We start from the raw sequence: 21,855 nt of genomic DNA, 5'->3' as shown, positions 1-21,855 counted from the left end.
TGGGGTTTGTTTCAAGACACAGCGCTTAGAGACGCAGCCTCTAAGTCTGAACTTGTTCTCGACCTCCTCAGGCCCTTCACCCTCTAGTCCCGGAGGCGGGCAGCAGCCTGGCCGGCCGGGCGCGGACCCAGAGCGCTCCGCAGCGGAGGTAGCGAGCAGCCCGGCCGCCCAGGGCATCCCCGCGGCTGGGGGCGGAAGGCGAGCCCTGCTGCAGGAAGGGTCCGGAGGGCCGGAGCTCCGCCCCGCTGGCAGCCGGGCCTGGAGGCCGGCGCGGCGCCAGAGGAGAGGGGCGGAGACGCGGCCGCCGGTTGGCGCGGGCTCGGGGGCGGGGCGCGCGGGGCGGGGCCGGAGGCGGGGCGGGAGCCGGGCGCTGGAGCTGCGGGCGCTGGGAGAGGAGTCGCGAGCAGCTGGAGCGGAGTTGGAGGGAGCGGCGGCCGCGGCGAGGGTGGCGGGCGAGCGGATCGGAGAAGTGGAGTGCGAATCGGGGAACGGCCGGCGCGTCGGAGCCGGGTCAGAGGCGCGTGGAAGCCGTGCGTTCAGGAGGCCGCCGCTGCAGCCTGGGCCCCGCAGAGGAAGGAAGCCGGCCGGCGGGGGAGGTAGGCGGCGGCAGCGGGTCCGGGTGTGTGTGTGCCCGGGAGGGAGAGGCCGTGCGTGCGTGCGCGGCTGCCGCTGCTCTCTTCCTGTCACCAGCAGCCGCTTCTCCTACGGAGCCGAGCTGGGGGAAAGCGGGCGGGCCGCCGTTCCTCCCAGCCGCCGGCATCTCCCGCCCTCCGGGCAGCCGCGGGCCCCGCTCACGGCCGGCGTTCCGCATGCTCTTGGTCACCTCCTGGCTCCCGTTTCCCTGGTCCTCTTCCGAGCTGGTTTGCACGCCGCCGGGAGCATTCGTCGCCGGAGTTGCAGGCGATCTCGGGCTTCTCCCCAGCCCTTCGTCATCGCACACTTCTGAGGGTCTCCCGCTGTCGCCTTGCTGCAGTTTTCCGGGGCCCTTCCTCGGAGAAGAGCGCCCTGACCGCTTCTTTTGCGTTAGCGGTTAGGAGCTATGCCTTCCCCGGTGCCCTCCAGCTGCAACGCGGGTTGGTGCTCGGGCCCTTCACCGGGGCGGGAGGGGCGGCGGGGGTCCCCGGAGCTCGCCCCCAGCACCCGCCTCCGAAGTTTGCCTTCCTCCTCTTCCGGGGTGGGGGAAGTGCGCCTCGGGGCGGCCGGTCGCTGGTGCCTTAACTCGGCGTCTATGCCCGCCGGGCCTGTGCAGGTTGATGGAGGCAGGGTTAATGGGGTCTTGGAACAGCCCGGAAATCCAGCTTTTTGTAAGGCGGTCGGAGACTGGAGGGACTTGCTCTGCAATATGGAGCCGACTAGGGAGAGCAAGAGAACGTGCAAACCTGAGCTAAAATATCGTGGGGAATTGCCTGGAAACCACAGCTCTAACGCTTCCCAAGAGCAGAAACTACCCCGCCGATCACGAGACAAAGAAAACAGAAAAGCTCAGGCCACCAGCTCCGGTACAGAAATGTACTTTGATAACCAGAATCCGAGCATGAAACGTCAGGGTGTGAGCGGAATGGCTGTTACATGTTGAACGCAGAATGTATGTGAACTGGATTTGGGGAAATTCTTAGTCTTCTCTGGGCGCTGTTAATAGCGGAAAGGTCTACTTCCACCGTTAATCCCCGGTGGAGCTGCAGCACTGACGGTATCTGAATGAGTTTACTCTTTATTGGTTTTTTTTTAATGACTTTTTTTTTCTATTTTCCTCTTTGTCAGTACTAAGTACGAATGGATAAAGTAGTTCCGGGTTTTGAATGCTGCATAAGATTGTCATTTCAATGTGATGAGGTTCAAGTTTTAGTTGTTAGGCAGGATATTCACAAAGCTTATTGAGGCAGGCTTATGTGAAATTGTACTTTAGTATTTCATTGGGAAGGTGGTTGTGTTGCGTTTTGGTAACTTTGAAGATGGTTAGATGTTAGCTAGAAAAGATCGAAGTAGGTGTGTATAGGGGCATTTATGAGGCAGGCTTATCAGAGTAATGGGTCTTCAAGGGGCACTTCATTGGGAAGTTGGTGAGCTCTGCACAGAAGGCCCCAAATATCTTTTTCATTGAAAAAAGGGTACCCCATTAGCTATAGTTTTTTGACAGATTAAACTGCTCTAGAAATAAATAGTTTTAAAGCAGTAGATAATAATTTCCTTAGAAACAAAGTTGCTTAAACTTTGGGAAGTGAGTGTTTTGGTCATTACCTAGAAAATGGCCTAAGAGTGTTTTTGGGGATGGGTGGGTGGGAGGTGTGTTTGGTTCAGAATCAAGGTTTAAACTGGAAAGGCTAGTGAAGGAGGCTCCCTGTCTGGTGGGAATGTTGGGCTATGTCACTGCTGGCCTCTTCAGCTTTCCTATGCCACTTGCAGGTAGGTACTATAGAACCATACTTTTAGGTAGAAGTATACAGATTTTTACAGTTGAAAGGAAGTAATCTGTATTTGATATTGGCTTTCAGAGTGTTGTATGCATTTGCTTTCTAACTTTCATCTTAATTTGGGACCTGTTCTTGTCAGTTGCATAACAGAACTCTGCAGTGTCCACACTACTGCTATTTTATCTGCTTTTGTAGAATGATATCACTTTGTCTTTTCACATTTGTGATGCTGATAGCCAATATGAAAAAGCATTTCACTTCCCCATCAATTAATTATATTGTCTTCCCTTAGTTATTTCTTGAAATATAAATTTATTAAGATCAGGAAATCCTCATAGCTTAAAGTTGGTTTTGGGAAACAAGCGGCAGAGTAAGTGATATAGGTAATATGTATTTTGGTTTTTGACAGTGGTGAGGTAGTATGCATTCATTTTCTAGAAATGTCAATTACACCTAAGCTGATTTTTGAAGGGTTTTGTATCTTATATGCAAACCTACTCCACTTACCCAATTTTGTGCTGTTAAAAGTGTTGGCCACACCTTTAATTAAACATTTCCATGAATGCTATGTAGTTTTTAGGTTAGTATGTTTGTCAAAATTTACTTTTTTTCTTAGTTCAGGGCAATATTCTAAAAAAAGCACCCACTCTGAAAGATTTTCCACGTGCTCATTAAAAAAGGGACAATTTTAGTTCATCTTTTATTGTGCTTACATTTTATGATTTGCAAAATGTGTTTTATTGAATACAGAGATGGTGAATGAGCAGATTAAAAAATGATTTTATGGTCTGTTAGGATATAAAAAGCTGAGATAATGTTTGCATTTGCTACTTTGCTTTTAACTGTCTCACATCTGAGACATGCACAGTGCAGAAGAAAATGGGAAGTTCTTTTCTCAGTGTATTACACATTTTAGTCAGATCTCCCTCTTTTGGAGGGCACAGGGATTTGTCAGTAAAGGAAAGAGAATAGAGCATCTTAGTAAAGTCCTCAGAAAAGTTGCTCACCAATGGAAGGAAGGGGTTATCAATTCAGTCTTTACATTAGAAGGTATAATATGAATTGTATTATCACTTTTAATAAAAAACTTAGGTTATACTAATTTTTTAAATATTCATATTATATTGCTTTTTTCCCCATCTTCTCCACCTAATGTGATTACTTGCCATGATTCTGCCAACACTCATTTCCTGTACATTATGCCAAATTAGCTGAAAAACAGGCTATGTAATTACTCAAAAACTTGTCTGTTTGACTTATGTTAGTATTTTTTTCTCTTTGAAAGGATATAATAGTGTAGTACAGCTTTTGCTGAAAAAAAAAAATACTACTATAAAAACATCGTTGGAGATTTTATCCTCCCAGCATTGTTTCTCTTAAAGTAAATCAAATACATACTCATAGGCACCTGTAGTCAAAATAGTTTTCAGGTTAATGATCATCAGAGAGTATTGAGGTCACAGCAGTCTGGCCTCAGTGTGAGGAGACTCCACCACTGGGCGGAGGAGGGAGTTAATAAAGCCAGGTGCCTGGGCTGGCATGCCCTGCCCCTTGCCTTCCTCACGGGACACCCCCCACCCCTTAGTCCCAGGAGCTGGGTGTGTAACCTGAGGAGGCAGCTGCCTCCAGTCCCTGGAGGATGGCATTAGTGCTGTCATCTTCTCTCTTTGGGGGCTGCTAGAGAACAGCCACCAAAGCCTGTTGGAGAGGAGTATCAGCCCCTAACTCCACCTGCCGCCTCACAACACTGCCCCACATCCCTGGCCCCTTCCAGGGTGCCTTTGCCCTGACCTCTGCACAGCCACCCTCTATCTCAGGTAGGGAGAGAACTGGATAGACACGTGCAGCCTTTATTTATTTATTCTGGAAAGGGGCTTAAGAGACAGAGTTTTATTTGGCTACCTTCAGGATTCACTTAGAATTGTTTGCATTTAGAGACAATACAAAAGAAATTGCAGGCAACTGTTCCTGTTTTAAATATGAATTATATAAGTGGTAGTAATGGCATGCCATTCTAATTGTAATAATAGTAACAACAACGATCATTATCATACAGTCACTACAATTTAAGAGCTGTACAACTTCTTTGTGCTCGTTTCCTCATCTGTAAAATGGGGATGATAATTGTACCCAGGATGGTTGTAAGGATTAAATGAGGTGATATGTGCGTGGCCCATAATAAGCAGTATGTCGGTGTTAATCATATTAAGTTCTAATTATTAAGCTTGGAGCTGAGTGCTTTATTTATGTAATTTCATTTAATCCTTGTAATAAACCTATGAGGTGTAGGTTTTGCTTATTGCGTCTCACAAATGATAAAATTGCCACAGAGAGGTTTAAGTAACTTGCACAAGGTTAAAAGTCTAGGCCCTGAAGGGGAGGCCCTGAAGGGAACAGCTGCCTGAGTCTGAAGCTCAGGGTGTATACTACCTTCTTGTTGAGAATTTTACAAAATAGCATTGTGCTTTCATAAGAAGGACTTTAGATTTCCTACTTAAGTCCTCTCATTCCATGGCCACCGCTTCACCAAGAACCGGAATGGTCAGCCCCCTGGCCATTTGGGTGATAGACTGTTTCTCAGGCTCTGGAGGCCACCCTGTGGGCCGGGGCGCCACCCTTTCTCGCAGCTCCCAGGGATGACCGCTGAGCTTCAGTGCTGCCTCCAGTGGCACCTGGGCTCCCTCCCCTCCGTCCCTCCTGCAGTGCTCCACACTGTCCCCTCGCTCTGCTTTATGGAGAGGCCTGTCTCCTTGTTTCACCTGGGCTTGTCCTGAGACCCCAGCACCCTCCCACCAGCCCCAGAGGGCTGTGGGCAAGACTCTGGCCTACAGACACCCTGCTTCCCCACAGTAGAGACCCTGCCCTGAGCCTGGCTGGCCACTGCACATTCTGGTTGGTTTGAAAATGAAAGGAGATGTTTGATGACTGTGACTTTGGGCTTAATCTGAGCCCATCATTTTTATTTTAACTGAGATAACATTCACGTACCATAAATTTATCATGAGCCCATCATTATAAATTAAAATCTATTATGTTTACTAGAAAATTTTAACTTCAATTTCACTTTCATGGTTTCCAGAATACCATGTTTGAAAGGTGGAAAGAGTTTTAAATAATGATTTTTTTTTTTTAAGCCTGAGTGAATTTAGGTGGGCAGCTTAACCTAGACACAGAGCTAGCACACTGAGGATAGGGAGAGAGAATACAGGGAGAATGGTGGGGGCCCCAGGAGCCCTCCGTAGCCTCTGCGGCTGGATTGAAGTCCTGTTTTGCGCTGGGACCTAGAGCCAAGCTGCTCATTTCACTGTAGGATAGAATCATACGATCAGGAGAGACTCCTGATTTATTTAAAGTGATTTTAAACTATCCTTTACGCCTGCCTCACCTCCAAGTTTGCTAAGTCCTTGCCTTTGGTAAACAGTAATAAGTCAGTCAACAAAGTCAGATGAGTTTTCAGAGAATTTTGTTTGGATCTTTGCCAAAATGCCTGCAGGTTAGAGGGTAAAACTGAAATTTTACTTTTGAGCGGTTGCCTGATAAGAAGTTATGGATTGCTACTTGTCAGACATCAGACATGAGTTTATTTTGAGGAACAGAGTGAGAATTGCGCAGTGTCTTAGCAGAGAGAGAAAATGGTATTGCAGGCAGTCTTGAAAAAGAATTCAAAGACTGGAACAGTATAATTCCCATTAAGGAAATTTTGAATTGTTGCATATGATGTTATATAAGAGTAAGTTAATTTGTTATTTGTTCATAGGATTGTTTTATACCTTTTGTTACAGTAACTTAGATATGTACTAGCGTGGAGCCTGTATTATAAAACGGCCTTGGTTATTTGAGAACATAAAATTATGGACAGTAGATATTACCCACTTACTAAAAAAACCCTTGCTATGTGAATAATTATGTTGGAGCTGGGTGAAAATAGTCAGTGGACAGGTATATGTAGTCAAATAGATTGGAGGCATAATCTTGTGAATGTGCGCAACATATATCCTGTCAGTTTGGATAGTTTGAGCTTCAAATGATGTCAGGATGGTTGCATGGGCGCTTGCAGAGCCTTAGGCTACTGTTGTCATCTGTCCTGGGGAGGATTTGAGGGTGAGAGAAGAGAGAGACCTTGCCAGTCCTATAGGTGTGATAGCCCTTGTGACTGTGAGTTGATACTTCAAAGATCCCTTCTGGGAGGAGCTGAGATCTTAAAAATTGTGCAGTAAGGGGCCTGAGACAGTGGCAGGGGCACAGTTACCAAAAGGGACACAGGTGGCAGAAGCTTAAGCTCATCGAGCAGAAATGGGCATGATTCCAGAAGTGGGCAGCCTTCCAGAAGTGATGTGCCCAGTATTCTTTTATTTACTAGTTTGTGCACTTCTTTGGCAGGGATTAATTTAGTGAAGTCTCTTTGGAAGAAAATTTACATGGTCCAAGCTGCTGAGTCTTGGACATGATGGAACTGCAGCCAAGTCATAATGGCTTCTTTTTGTGCAGGTGTGTTTGTGAAAGAGCCACAAACACCTTCAGTAAGGCTGCTGTCACAGAGAGTAAAAAAGAGACATTCAAGGTTAATCTGAGAGGTCAGAGCATGCTGGCAAGTAATCTGCATCTTGACCCCAGGGACGTGTGTGGGCTACCCTTGGGCACTGAAGCAAGTTGAGTTTAGGTAATAGGGTCTAATGGTGGTAAAAGTGGTGGCTCTGGGAGGATGGTAGTACAGCATGGAGAATATAGCCAGTGATTCTGTAACATCTTTATATGTTGATAGATAGTAACCGCACTAAAGGGGGCGAGGATTAGGGGTAACTGTTGAACCACTGTGTTGTACATTTGAAACCAATGTAAGATTGTATATTAAGGATACTTCAATTAAAAAAAAATGGTGGCTCTAGAGTCAGACTACCTGTATCTGAATTCTGGATCCACCTCTCAATTGCTGAGTGTAGTCATGTCTAAGATACTAGACCCTGCATCTCCATTTCCTCCTGTGTAATTAGAGTATATTGATAGTATCTGCTTCATGGTTACCTTGAGTATTAAATGAAGTGATATACATATAGTTCCCAGCAAATATTAGATGAAGATGATTAAATGGGTTAATACACACACAACTCCCAGTAAGTATTAGATGAGGAGGGAGGAGAAATAGGATTGAATGGGTTAATACACATACAGCTTCTAGTATCAGATGACCATGGTGGCCACGGTGACAGCCACAGTCACTGCATTGGGCACGGCAGTCAGGAGAAACTATGCAGAGTGCAGTAGGCTGCAGGTGTCAAGGCCTCTCTGTAGCTAACCACAGGACGCATTCCAGCTGCTGCCCAGTTGGCGAGTCAGCTCTCCCTCAACTCCTACAACTCGTGATTGGCACTGAATCATGGGCGACCTTGAATTGTTTTGATCGATCTTCCTGGGCCTTGATTTCAGAGTCCTGGAAGGCAAGAATAGTGTGTTCTACTTACAATCCTAGAGTCATAGGAGTTGGGGGTTATTTAAGGGCCCAGAGTTCTGCATAGGATTCTTCTTAGAAAGTCAGGCTCTCCTTAGAACTGGGGAGGGATGCGGAATTTGTGGAGAGATACAGGTCTCTGGTCCATATGGTGGGGATCGTTAAAGCCATCAGCTTCCTCAGGGTTCTTTTTCTCATTGCACAGATTTAGCCTCAGGCCAGCATAAGCACAGTTTTCAGGTTTGTAAAACCTTGACCAGGCATGGAGCCTTTCTTAACTGCAGTGGCACCTGGTGAGAAATGTGCATAGCTACATAGGTGAGCTGTGAGCAGGGGCTTGGTGGTTGCTGAGGGCTATATAGTGGAGAGAGAGAGAATGCCAGAGGGAGAGAGAGCTGCACACATTGTATTCCCATTCTGTTAAGAATCTCACCAAACTGGCCCACCAGGTTGTTGAAATAGAGGGAGCCGTAAGCAGCCGCTGATGGAAAGATCTACCCAGCTTACTGGTTAGGGTTTTTTTTCCCCCCAAAAAAGACATACATTGCCAGGAAAAGCTAACAAAAATTTCAAGGCAGATTTGGAAGAATTAAATTATTCTTAGGCATATTGCCTGATTTCCAGGCATTTAGGGATATGTAAATTTTTATGTTCTTTCGAGTTCTGTGTCTGATTTGTACAGAGTACATTAGTACTAAAAATGAGATTTGTCCTACATTTTTGTGTGAATTTATGCAGTGAATATTTAATTTGATTCCAGAGCTATCATAAGGAAAGGCTGTCTTTAAACATAATATAGTTTATTTTTCTCATACACTCTGCTGGTTGCTTTTATTTTTTTTCTCTGATGACTGAAATACAAAGTAGAATACTACCACAAATTATATTCTTGCTACACAAAGGTTTCCAGTGTTTGTTTTTGCTTCTTTTAATATGTAACTCTCCTACGAGTGTTACTGTATTACAGCTAAGAGGTTTTAACGGTATAATGTTGAACACTCTACACTTGTGAATGCCAACATGACAATTAATCTGTGATTAGGCTTTGCTTCTTAAGATGCCTACCCTGAAGAGTGGCCTATAAAACCCTCTAAAGTGTTTCACTCTTTTAAAACCTAACAAAAGCTCTCTTTGATACAGCACACCGCCATTGGTGGCTATTGTTTTATGGCTTTATTGTTCAGCCAGCTTAACTGAAACCCTTAGGTTGCTTTTGCTGTTTATGAAGAGAAAACATTGAGGAATGAATGGAGTTCAAAGTGTATACGTGTGTACACTGTTCTGTGGGTAGTCCACATGCTGACTAACCCTCTAACTCAGAGAGTCTTTGACTTTCTAATTCCTCTGCCTCTACTATGTTACTAGAAAGAAAAACAAAAGGCTTTCTTTACCCATTTCCCTCTCCCAATAAGAGGAATCTCTGCTGCATCCTCAGTTCCTTCGCTCCTTCAATTCTAGCTACTATCCTCAATACTTCTAGACTGGAGTCTGCTTTCTCACAAGCCACTCATGATTTCACAGTGGACAGAGCCCCAGATTACCTGCAGAGTTTCCCCTGCAAGGTTTAGTCTTAGGGATCACCTTTCCCTACCCACATCCTCTAATCCCTTGTTTCTGGGACATTGCATTGTCTCCAGACCTTGACTTTCCCATCTCCATTGCCTTCAATGAACCTCAGTGTTTGATCCTTGGATCATTTTTTAAACTTTGAATATTTTTCCTTGTGATTTCCTGCATTCTATTGCATCTAGCCTTGCCTTTCTTTGCAGCTGGTGACCCAGTCTCTGGTGTGTTCCCACACCTGAATTACACACTGGGTTTCAGCCACCCACCAGCATGACCTTAAGACCATCTTAAGGTCTCCTGGCTTCCCTTTACCTGCTATTGGTAGTAAAATTCTTCTCGAAACTCAGGATTGGGTACCTTTTGCTCTTGTCTTTCTTGACCCATATATAAGCATTGCCACCTGCACACATGCTTCCCTGCAGGGGCCCTTACTTCAGCCCTCCCTCTCCATACCTTCTGCTACCACTTTGGTTCATGCCCTCATGGCCCTGTGCCCAGACCACAGCAATACATGTTCCACAGCTTTCCTTGCTTCTTCTCACCTTCCTAGGCACCATGATTTCATTGAGATTCTTCAAGGGCAACACTGATTCTATTGCTCCCCTTTTTTTAAGCTTTTTCAGTGGCTCCCCATTGTAGACCGAGTTCCTCACAAACTCAGTCACGCATGATGATGTCATATGGCCCCTACCTATCTTCCTAACCTGAATCTAATGCCCCCTCTTTGGCTTCAGATGGATTGAACTGCCTGTTCTAGCTCTTCCCAGAATAGGACATTTGCTTAGTCATATTTGTACCCAAGATCATGCCACTCATACCATTCTATCTTCAGAGTCCTGCAGTTAGATGTGGTGTCTCCCTCATTGGAACCCAGTGGTGTTGAGTCTATGCCCGTCTTATGGCATTTACCTAGTGTTACGGTTCCGTGTGTACCATTCTTATCTCTGATATATTGCCACATGCCAGAACCCCTCCCACCCACGCCTAGTATTCTTAGAAGGCAGGGACTGCCTTACTAATCTTTGTTTTGTATACTGAGTTGAGCAATAGCACGCTGGCTTGTGTACATCTGCCAAATTGATTAAGTACTTGTTGAATGGAAGTACAAATTCAGATTAACACAGATGGCAAAGTGTGATGTTCATTCATAGGTCCTTGTTTTTCCTTTGCTAGGTGAAGCTTGCATGTGGAGTACAACAGGAAAACCAGACGACAGATGGACAGCGTGACAAGAGTGTCAGAAAGGATTGGGCCTCGCTGCGAGAGTCAGTCTGAAGTCCAAGTGTTGACAAGTTGCTGAAAAAGAAGCCAGTGGGAGGACTGTGGGCTGCAGCCGAAGTGGAGCCCTGTCTTCAGTCGTACCATTGATGGAGGACAGATGGACAGCTGAATGGCCAGTCCCTGCTCCTCTTAAACCTTTGGAGAGTTGTCCTTTGTCCTCTGCTGGACACGTATTAGGAATCTTACCATACTCTCCGAATTCACTTTCCATAAAAACATAAAATAGACTCCAGTGTGTAACCAGACTCATCTGTTCCATGGTCACAGACCTGCAAACATGAGTGCTGAGGGGTACCAGTACAGAGCGCTCTATGATTACAAAAAGGAACGTGAAGAAGACATTGACCTGCACTTGGGTGATGTATTGACTGTGAATAAAGGGTCCTTAGTAGCTCTTGGATTCAGTGATGGTCAGGAAGCCAGGCCTGAAGAAATTGGCTGGTTAAATGGTTATAATGAAACCACAGGGGAGAGGGGGGACTTCCCAGGAACTTACGTAGAATATATTGGAAGGAAAAAAATCTCACCTCCCACACCAAAGCCCCGGCCACCTCGACCCCTTCCCGTTGCACCAAGTTCTTCAAAAACTGAAGCAGACAGTGAGCAACAAGGTCAGTATTAATGAACAATGGCTTAATGACTCTTAATTTTATTTTTTTAAAAGAAAAGTCTTAGTTTGGGTTGGGCTGTAATGCTCTGGCAGAAGTCATTTTAACAGCTTTACCTGAATGCATATATAGTGTGTAAAAGCTTGGACAATCATTCATTATAAAGCTAATTTGTGTTTGTGGGGTGGGAAATTGTAAAAATAGGGAGATGGTATCTGAGAACCTGTTTAGTGAGTGTCTTTAAACACTGTCACTATAGTTGCCATTGTATTAAACATCTGTGGCATTCTTACCCTTGTAATTGGTATTAATATATCCAAATAATAATTTTGAAAAAGGGGAGGGTAGGTCTAATGTAAGTATATTTAACATTAATATGATTTATGTGGAAAAATGTAGAGTAATAAAGTGACCACAGAACTCAGTGGAGAAGAAACCATTGTTTTTTTAACCCAGTATCTATGTCTTGGCTTCCTGTCCAGAAACACTGTGGCTGAAGCTGAAACCCAATCCTGTAGTTAATATGGATGTGGAGAGAGTTCTCTTCCTTCGTGGGCAGTGTCATTTGTAGCATTAATGCCTATAGCATGCTTGGCCTTCAGGAAAAAAAAAATCACCGATTATTTTTCTTAAATGGAACCGCCTTACTTTAAAAACCATTCATTGTTTGTTGAAGATGGTCCACACTCAAGCTTTGTGTATAGCTATTTGTTTAAGGGTTTTCTTCTGTTCAGTTTCACAGACACAAACCTTTTGCTCAGCTTTGCTGTTACCAGCTTTGTCAAATATTCTTTTCCTCATTAGAGTGAATCTCAAGCATTTTCTTTCTTACGTGGTTGTTTTCTTCTTCTCTGAGACTGAGAAAGTTTTGAACAGTATATTTAACCCACGTGGACCCAACTGCAGAGGTTACATGTTGAGTAGAACTGACAGCAGCCTCACAATATATTTCTGGAAGAGATTCTGATACTCTGCTGCCTTCTTTAATGTTGGCTTATTCTAACACAACTGAGTGAGGGAAAGAGAATAAAGAAGCAGGAGACACGGGGGAATAGCTGCCTTTCAGCATTGGGTAATAATAGGATTGGGAATATTTTGTAAATGTCAAGGACACCAGACTAATGATGCTAAGGACACCTAAGGGAAGTGCTTTTCCCTCCCCACCTGCCCTGCAATGGACACTTGTTTCATAAACATACCATACTTTACAAATAATGACCAAATAATTTCTTTTCCCTGCAGTTCAGAAACAAAAGCTCAATTTTCTTTGCCAGTGTGTCAGAAAACTTTGACTCTGCACATATATATGTAATTCTGTCAACCGTTGTGTTTTTTGCATAATCTTACTTAGCAGATTGAAGGTAGATACAGAGTTGTTTTTCCCACCAAACTTCATGTTTTCAATTTGACTAGTTTTTAAGTTAGAAGCACTTTGTTTAGTGGGCTAATTCAGAAGGAAAAATTATTTAATTTTTCCTAGAATACAAAAGATTACAGAATCATAAAAATATCTGAATTGGATTAGAGAAGATTATTTAAAAGGTGAAAAAAGGGTACCTTGCCAAGATTCATGACAAGAAGATTTTGTAAGAATAATTTCTAAACAAAACTGTATTTGATAACTACTGTCAGTTGTAACTTCATTTAGATAGAGAAAATCAAGTCTTAGAAGAAAAGTGATTTCCTCTTTTTAGGTCTTAAACTATTTTATAATGCTTTCTTTCTTATGTAATGTGACAGTTGAGATTTTTCACAGCTTTTTCATTTTTCTTTTTAATATATGGAAAGGTAGGGTAAAATGAAAATTTTTAGCATAATTTAAGAAAGAGATCCATGACAATGTGCCTTAATGTGTTATAAATAGCTGGCCTGAATATAAATCAGAGATTAGGAGTAACTGTAAGTTCTAAAAGGCAGTGTGTGTCAGGCTTATGTGGGGGAGTATAATTCTAAACATTAGATTTCCTAGAAATGTTAGCCTGGTATTCTCAATTTAAATACGATTCCTATAAAATGAGAATTGAATAGCTCCTACAAGCTGCATGTCAAGTTGATACGGAAAGAAATTCTAAGGACAAATTTATATGTTGGAACCTATGAGGCTCTGATTTATTTTGCCTAAGGGCATATTTATTTGAAAGGCTTTTGCTGTGATAAATTGCGACCACAAGAAGGGTAGGTCTTTTCTTACTGGGATTGAATTCTTTAGCCCTTTTTTCTTTTTACTCCACCTACATGATTTTGCCTGTTTTTCGTGTTTGACGGTCTTTGTTATATTTAGAAGGTTGTCCCTGAGGTCTAAGGACCAAACACAGGTCTCTCTTGCTGAAAGAGTGTGATGTGGACGGTCGGCATCCCCGCATGGAGCGTGGGGAAAACGGGGCTGGGGCACGCTGCGTGCTCATCCTGCTGCCTTTATCCTGCTCTTGTTACCTTCTCTGTTTTTAAAGGAAAGTTGTAGTTCGACCATGGCCAAAAGTAGACTGTATGTGGTGGGATGAGCTCGTTCTTATGTAATAGAACCTACTTTTCTACTTCCCTTGTACATTTCTGATATTAAAGCCCTGAAGTTTAACTTTTGGGGGAAAGAAAGTCAAAAACCCATTTGAAAATCTGATAGCTCCCCTCAGGAAAATAAATCTTCTAATTCATTCTGCATATGGTTTTCTTAAGAAGCTGTGGCTATACATTGAATTAAATTTGTTTATTGAACATTCTTGTATTTGTTGGAATTAAAGTCATCCAGTAGATGTGAACTGCATCCCTGTTTTGTGCTAGGAAGCAGGGATGAAAAATGAAATGAAGACTCTGGAGATGGCATGCCTTCTGAGGCCCTCTCCTGCCCCCTCCCACCTCAGGGCTGTGTACTTCCTCCCGTTCGCTTGGACAGCTCTTCCTAAGACACCCCTTCAGCTGATCCACTCTCATGCCTTTGCTCAAGTCTTTCTCATGAAAGCTGGCTCTGCTCACCTATTTGATGTGGCAAACTGCCTCTCTGCTTTTGCAGAGCACTTACTATCTAATCTACTCTAGAATCTACTTACCACATTGACTGATTATTGTCATTCGCTCTGGTGGAGTGTAAGCTCCCTGAGGTCAGGCATCCTGATTGTCCATTTTCCCAAGTATCTAGAATAGTGCTGTAGGTTCTCAGTAAGTGGTAAATGCTTGCTGTTGAAGCTCAACCTCTAGCTATCTCATGTCCCCCATGGCTTTTGGGAATAGCCCCATGCTTCATATGTCATGTGCTAGTATATAAAGCTGTAACAACCCATCCTGTTTTGGGAAATCATAGTTTATTTGTTTACATCAGTCACTTAATTTGAGGGATCTTGCAGCCTTGGTCTTGACCATTATATGCCATTATCTCCAAAACTGTTATTTTCTGCTCCACCTCTTAGAACAGGAAGTTGTGCTGCTGGGAAAGTGTGTGATGCTGATAATGCGTTCTATCAGCCACTTGAGCAAGGTGAGGAGGACGTGCGTCACGATCAGCGAGTGTCCCCTGCACAGGGTTTACACCCTCTCTCCCCTCCTTTTATCTCCCTCCCTTTGTGTGGGGGCTAAAAATGCCAACATGAGTTCATATTTCAATTTCCCACAACCCAATAAAGCCCCATTTTATCTTTTTTGGAGAGAGCTTCTTGCATGTTTTGTACAGGTGAAAGGTGTGGTGGGTGTGCAAATGGGTATTATGTGCTCCTGAGGAGAGGCGTGCTATTAAAAGACAATGCTCTAGCTCTTTCTGCATGGGGCTGTTCAGACACTGGCGCTCCACTCCCATTCACACAGCCCCTTTCAGCTGTGGTTCCATATTTCCCCTGTACACAAGGAAATGTGTTGATGGAGGTGGGAATTTAGGGACGGGGAATGAAAATATATTCCTTTCTTTCATAAGAAGCTGTCCAGTTGGGCTCCTTCTTGAGATAGTACTTTTGAGATACAAGTCATGCTAAAGCAGAATATCTAGACTAGTGAGATTCTGTGACCATGTTAGTTTGATAGAGTGCTGAAATCTGCTAACTTGAGAGATACTTCTGAATCTGAGCCACACCCACCTCCATCTGCCATCCACATACGCCTCACCTAGCTCCCAGTTCAGACTCAGCCAGTGGGTCCCAGGTCCCAGCTCTTCCCACATATAAAACATAAAGCAGACATTTGGTGTGGCCTCTGTTTAAAATTTTCTTTTTGAACACAAAGAGAAAAAAAGCCTGCAACTTGTGTTGGTTTTCATGCTTTCCCCAGCCATATTATTTCTGCATTTTTCAGAGTCAGCATTTGAGTGTCCCTGCAGGGTTGTCGCTGTCCGTCCAGAAAGCAAGGCTTCTGACAAATCACACAGATTGACCATACTGTGCAGAGGTCACAGAACACAGCGACCTGATCCCAAATCACACACCTTTGCTGAGCGCTGTGGTCTTAACGTATCACTGCTGTTCACAGAAACAGCACCTGTGAAAGTAATTTGCTTTGCTTCCAGATCCCTGCTGTTATGAATTCTGTGTTAGTCCAGAATATGCCCTGTCATAACTTTCCTCACCTTTCCTCCTCCTTGAGTGAGACTTGGCTGTGAAGCTGAAGGGTTGTCTTGTTAAACTAAATTTCCCTTAACGGCAGGGATCTGACTTGGGGTACCGACTGCCCACTCTGCACTGACCACTCTGCTTTGGTGAGGAAGCAGGGCTGGTTACGGGATATTGGAAGATAAGGGCCATTGGGCCCTGTCTCTAACTTCTGACCAACTGGAAAAATCAATGAAAGCAGTCGAGATTTTCATCAGGTATAAAAAGATTTTGCCCTCTGTGTTTTGGTGTAAAACAAGATACATTTCCAAAGTTGTCATCAATATTACTGAACAAAAGAGTAGGTCTGGAGAAAACAAATGTGATCCTTTTTTTTGGTAAAATCAGATGAGCCTAACCACTTCTCTTAGGATCACAGAATGTATTACTCATGTATTAAATTACATAGCATAACCCAGTTCCTCTCTTTGGAGTAACAGAGTTTCTACTGTTTACCAAATTATTGATTCTTAAGACATTTTTCCTGTTTTTTTTTTAATTTAATTATTTTGTTTCCCCAGAGATGTGAAAGAGAAAGACAGGTAACCCTGATTAACAATTTGTGTGTCTGCAGTTACTGAAAAAGGAAATTGAGTAGAAGAAGAAAGGATTTTCATTGTTGGTACTTTTTAGCAGGAAGGCTCTGCCCTGGGCTGGCCTGGCTGCTCTGGGACTTTACAGGCAGACCCCAAGGGGGTGAGTAGGGAGCTCCCCTTGGTAGCCCAAAAAGGAGAGGAAGATACTCCTCCCTCCTTTTTCTAGTCTATTATTTGACTGCCAGGACTTGATTTTCTGTCTACTGACGCTGTGGTGACAGTTAAGTTCAGGGTTACAGATAAGACATTATTTAAGGAAAAGCTTTCTGCCTGGTTATCATGACCCATGTCATTTAGAGCTGTGCAATGCATATTTCCTATTTTCTTAATAGAGAAAGATATTCAGATGCTTTCTTTAAGGCTTCTGGCTTTAAATGTGTCATTCTGTCTCCTTTTTCTAAAATGGGTAATGGGTCTAATGTCCATATCTGTACAATCTAAGTAAAGCCTTCACACCTCTGGTTAGGAGTCATGTAAGTGTAGTGAACCTATTTTGTCGACTAGCAACCAAGCTAATGTTGATGTTCTAATATAATTTTCTTTGCCATAAAAGTAGGACTTTGTATGTTAAGTGTTTCTTTTGTACTTAAGTTTCTGGGAGATGCTCTGATAACTTGGATGTCAGTCTTCTCTGGTTTCTAGATGAATGCATCTTTGTCTAAAACAGGAGAAATTCTGATTAATAAGTACTTCCTCATTAAGACAGGGTTTGAGAAAATAATCAAATTTCTGAAATTTAACAACAAATGGTACCTTACATCTGCTAAATAGCATCCAAAGAGAGGAGAATTTTCTACCTCTGGCAAAAAAGAATACTAAGTATGTGTTGCCATTTACATGTTTTTCTTAGAGAAAACAGATGTTAGCAGTACAGCTGGCTATTGCATTTATGTATGTTTTTGTTGATAACAAATTTCCATGAGGAATGACATCAAATTGGTTTGAAGGCAGAAATAGAAAATAACTTGGTGTGATAGCTAGAAATGAGAAGGATAATTATATGATGGATTTTTATCTTAATGTTTTGAGGTCTTGATGGGGTTTATAACATTCAATATCAAAATAGTTCTTAGGCTTTCATTGAAACTAATCTCAATAGAGGAGGTCAAAGGGAACTAGTAACTGGCTTTATTTTAATTATTTGGGTGCAATTCCCCTAAAATGTCAAGTTTAACAAAATACTGTCAGACTACTTTATAAATGTGTTATTCCTACTTAGTAATTTATGTAAACCACCACAATATTTTGTTTCTACTATGATAATTCAATCCACTATACACTGTTAAAATGTTCAGATAAAATATAACTTTGCAATTAAAAACAAAAACAAGCAGCAGAGCTTTCTGTTTAATTATATATGCAAAACTTTCTCCCAATGGCTTAATGCCACCTAAAGTATGGCTGTCATTTTTAGAAGTGCCTTCTCAGGACTGTTTCTTGCTTGGAGGTGTTTGTATGCCTCTGTTTATCTCTTCCCAGTTTGGTAGCATGTATTATGCAATGCCTATATATTTTTCCATTCTGTCACAGTTTGATGCATATTGAAGTTCCAGCTGTGAATTTATTACAGTGTATTGAAGGAGACTCTTTGTAATTTAATGATCAAATCTGATATCCACCATAGTAAAGATGTAGGCATAAGTGAAATATAAATCTCTGTGATGTATTATTTGAGACAGAAATTCCACTCTGCTTTCCTTCCTGTGAATTCCTTAACTCTTCCAATCCCAGTATTCTCTAATTGGGAAATAGGTAGTGGATGCTGTCTCTTCTGCATTTGGGCTGTATTTTTGTTTCAAAGCCTCACTAATGCTCGATTGGTACATTTCTGCATTCCTCCGACATGTAAGAATTGTTGGAGAAACAAAATCCAGAATACTGAAGTTCTCACTAGTAGTTTTCCCCAGTAGCACCACCTAGAAGTGAGAAAAAGGGAAAGCAGTCAAGGAACTTCATAGAGAAACGAGATGAGATGGCTGGGTAGATGCACCCACGTGACCTCATTGTGAGATCTGAGTAGAAGTTGGTCTGCAGGATTATATGGGATTATTGTTAAAGTTCCAAATTGGTTCCAAGCTTTTGCACATCTGTGTACTGTATGATCTTAAGATACATTTCATCAGTGTGAGAATTTACACTCTGTGGCTGTTGGTGGGCACTCCGTGATCGCTGTCATCTAAATTGGTTTGAGATTCTTTCAGTGTCACACGTTTCCAATTCATGAGTTAATTAAAAAATATGCAAGGAATGCCTCCTTTATACTGCATCTGTATAATGTAACTCAATTTGTGACATGGTATGCGCTCAGAGTTCCTAGGGATTTGCCTAGTGGGTTTTTTGTTCAGTTTTCCAAGGCAGGTAGAAGGTGCTGGTTATGAAGGTTTATTTATTCAGGCCTCTTCATATTTATATGATAGAAGCATTAAAATCGGAACACATTAATGCAGGCATCAGGCCTTGCACTGTAAAGCCAGCAGAACTGTTGGGTGGCCATCATCATATTCCATACCCCCTGAGAAGGGAAACTGGCACAGTGCCCCCAGACACACAGGGTACCATTGCCACAGCAAGAAAAGGTCAGCATTGGTTCCAACTTGCTACTGGGTTCTGGAAAAGGCAGTTTACAAAATTACTTAGGGTTGTTAGTAAGATAATCTATTGTGACTCTGCCTTAAACCCTGCTGGTTTTATTTTTAACCTATTTTTAGAAATAATTTTTAATGTTTAAGAATGTTGCTTAACCAGTAAACAGATCATTTGAATTGTGTCTTTCTAGCCATGTGTACCAACTATAGAAACATAGTTGAATATTTGTATCATTATTAATTTATAATTTCACAGTATTTCACATCATTGCTAACTCAAGTCGTACCATTTTTTTAGGTAGCAAAAGGCACATTTTCCATTTTTGAAGGAGGGAGATTCAGAGAGATTAGAGTGAGGTGACTATTGGTAAATATACTGATAATATGCTGAGCACCAAGGAATGAGATTTAATGAATTTGGTTAGAACATGTCAAAGTATGTATTATAGTCATTGTCCCACACTTCCCCATGGGCCTATTTAAATGTTGAAAATGCCTTATTCAAAATGTACCTCAAAAGCTAGGCATTTTATAGACATTTTCCATTTGATCCTTACTAACCACTTTGCAAAGATGGCATTATTATAATCATTTTCCAGATTAAGACACTAAAGCTCAAATGATTATACAAATATTTAAAAAGAAGGAGGCTCCATAGAAGGAGCATTCAGAGGGTTCAATTATATGGATCCTGTTAGGCAGTTCTTAGTGAAGTTATCAGTAACTGAAGAAACCAGCTATTTTCTGCTTTTTGGGTGGTCTTTAATTATGTCTGTTTTATCCATCACGTTTCATTGGCTGTTACATTCATACGACCACACAAGTTACCTTCACGTGCAGTTTTACATATGGCTTTAGATAGGGCTTAACATTTTCTCACTCTGCTAAATATATTAAAAGGTTGAGTTACAAGAGACCAATAAGGCTATGAAATGAAGACAAAGTTTTGGATACATGTGTGTATTTGCAGTTTTTTCTTGGGAAGAAATGTAACTTGATCAGACACTCAAAATTTATGTACCATTGATAACAGAAATGGAAGGAAAATCATTTATCTTTGAAGAACTTAAATGTCTTCTCCAAGTGCTTCCCTAAATTCAAATTTTCTTATTTCTAACTCATAATTATATCATTTTGATTAAATGGAGCACAGGCTGATTATTACCTGCTTAAAAGCCCAAAGGCTAAGGGTATCCAGCTTAAGAATTACATGTTTCAGCATGTGGATAGTGGCTGCTTGAAATCCCTAAGTAAAAGAAATCGCAAACTGACTCAAATGAATCTGAAGTCTTGTACCTGAATTCCATCAAAGTTTGAGTAAATGTCATTTTCAAGGACTGGCTAAATGACTAAATTCCTTTGAATGTCAAACTTTATTTCTCAGGAAAGTCATTCACTGCCATGCTTATAATATAAACATTGTGTTTCTGTTACCTTAATTCCAAGGACAGGAGGGTAGATGAGGGCAAGTGAGAGGCACAGGTGAATTTTATTTCTTGGTGTTTAAAAGGACACTGTGACATTACCCAGAGGATAGTCTCTCAAAGGTGGAACGTACCAGCAAAACTTCCTGGATGCTTTATTTTTGCCTATTTTTTTTCAGTTGAAAAAAGAAACTTATAAGTTTCTTGATTTAAAAAGGTCTTTGCCTAGAAGTCCAGACACAGCCCTTTGAGATTTCTCACTATAGTCCCTAAGAATAGAGAAAAGCACTTCGATTCTAAACAGTTATAGAAACGAACTAGTGGAAGAAATGTCTATTGCAAACTAAACAGAAGCAGGTTTTAAAACAGACAGAATAAGTTTTGACCACCTAAAAATAGGTAGGCAGAGCCAGGTCTTCCTCAGCTCTCTGCCTGTAATTCACCAAGAGCCTAGACAACTCTCCCAGAATGTTCTTCCCTTCCTTTTTCCTAATCTCTCATCTTTTTAATCAGTTGAAAATCATTAACTCAGAAAATAAGCAGGCCGAGCTGGGAGGGTGGGATGGGGGCTATTACTATTAAATTCTGAGGATCCTGCTCCACAAAGTGAAGTGTTGGAGGTAGAGTGGAGTTCGAAAGGTCTGTGTTCACCGAGGATTTGAGTATCGTTTGAGTTCTCCATCATTCAGAGCCTCAGAAGGCCAGGCAGTGAAGGCAGGAGAAGGTTTTCTTTTAGGCTGGCAAAACTACACTGAAATGAAAACCTCCCTGGGAATTGGCCTGGGAACATCTCAACCTGCCAACCAGCTGTCGGGAAACCAGTACCCAACTGGATCAAGAGTAGCTCAGAGCAAGCACCAGGTCTGGGTAGATCTCTCCTTGCTTAGTGATCAATAAACAGGAAAAATGTAGCTGAGCCGACTGAAAAATGTTGTTCCATAAAGGTAAGGAGAGAGCATATTGAAGATTCAAAGAAAGAGCAGACCTCCAACAATGATTTATTACTCAAAATGACAAGTCCTTAGCAAAAGAGGGGCAGAAAGCATTAAGATGTTTATAAGCTGAAAAGACAATAGGTTGGGAAGAAATGGGAGTGAAACCATACAAAGAATGATTGTAAAGAAATTAAAAATGTGACAACACATTGAAACCCATATGAGAGGCAATAAAGAGTAGAATTAACACAGCTGAAAATTAGTGTTGGGAAGGAGAAATGCAGATAAAGCCCTGCCAGAATCCAAAGAAAAAGAGAAAAATGAGGGAGAAGATGGCTGACATGAAGAAGATCTAACATGAGAATCATTAAGTGTTGATAAACAGGAAATCATATTAAGTGAAAAGGACAAAATAATAAAAATAAGTTTGCAAGCTTG

General features: G+C 42.1%; 1 protein-coding gene across 1 annotated transcript in view; it reads left to right on the top strand.

Moving 5' to 3' along the window:
• Positions 1-384: 384 nt before the first annotated feature.
• Positions 385-21,855, top strand: part of PIK3R1 (phosphoinositide-3-kinase regulatory subunit 1) — an 89,692-nt gene continuing 68,221 nt past the window's right edge. Inside the window, exons 1-2 of the mRNA XM_037026114.2 lie at positions 385-596; positions 10,597-11,315. Coding sequence (XP_036882009.1) covers positions 10,982-11,315 — 334 coding nt within the window. The 5' untranslated portion in view covers positions 385-596; positions 10,597-10,981. The remainder of the gene's footprint in view (positions 597-10,596; positions 11,316-21,855) is intronic.

This window comes from Manis javanica, chromosome 1 (assembly GCF_040802235.1).
Source record: "Manis javanica isolate MJ-LG chromosome 1, MJ_LKY, whole genome shotgun sequence".
Classification (NCBI taxonomy): Eukaryota; Metazoa; Chordata; class Mammalia; order Pholidota; family Manidae; genus Manis; species Manis javanica.
The sequence above is the reverse complement of the archived record's forward strand: the minus strand, read 5'-3'. Positions and strand labels throughout refer to the sequence as shown.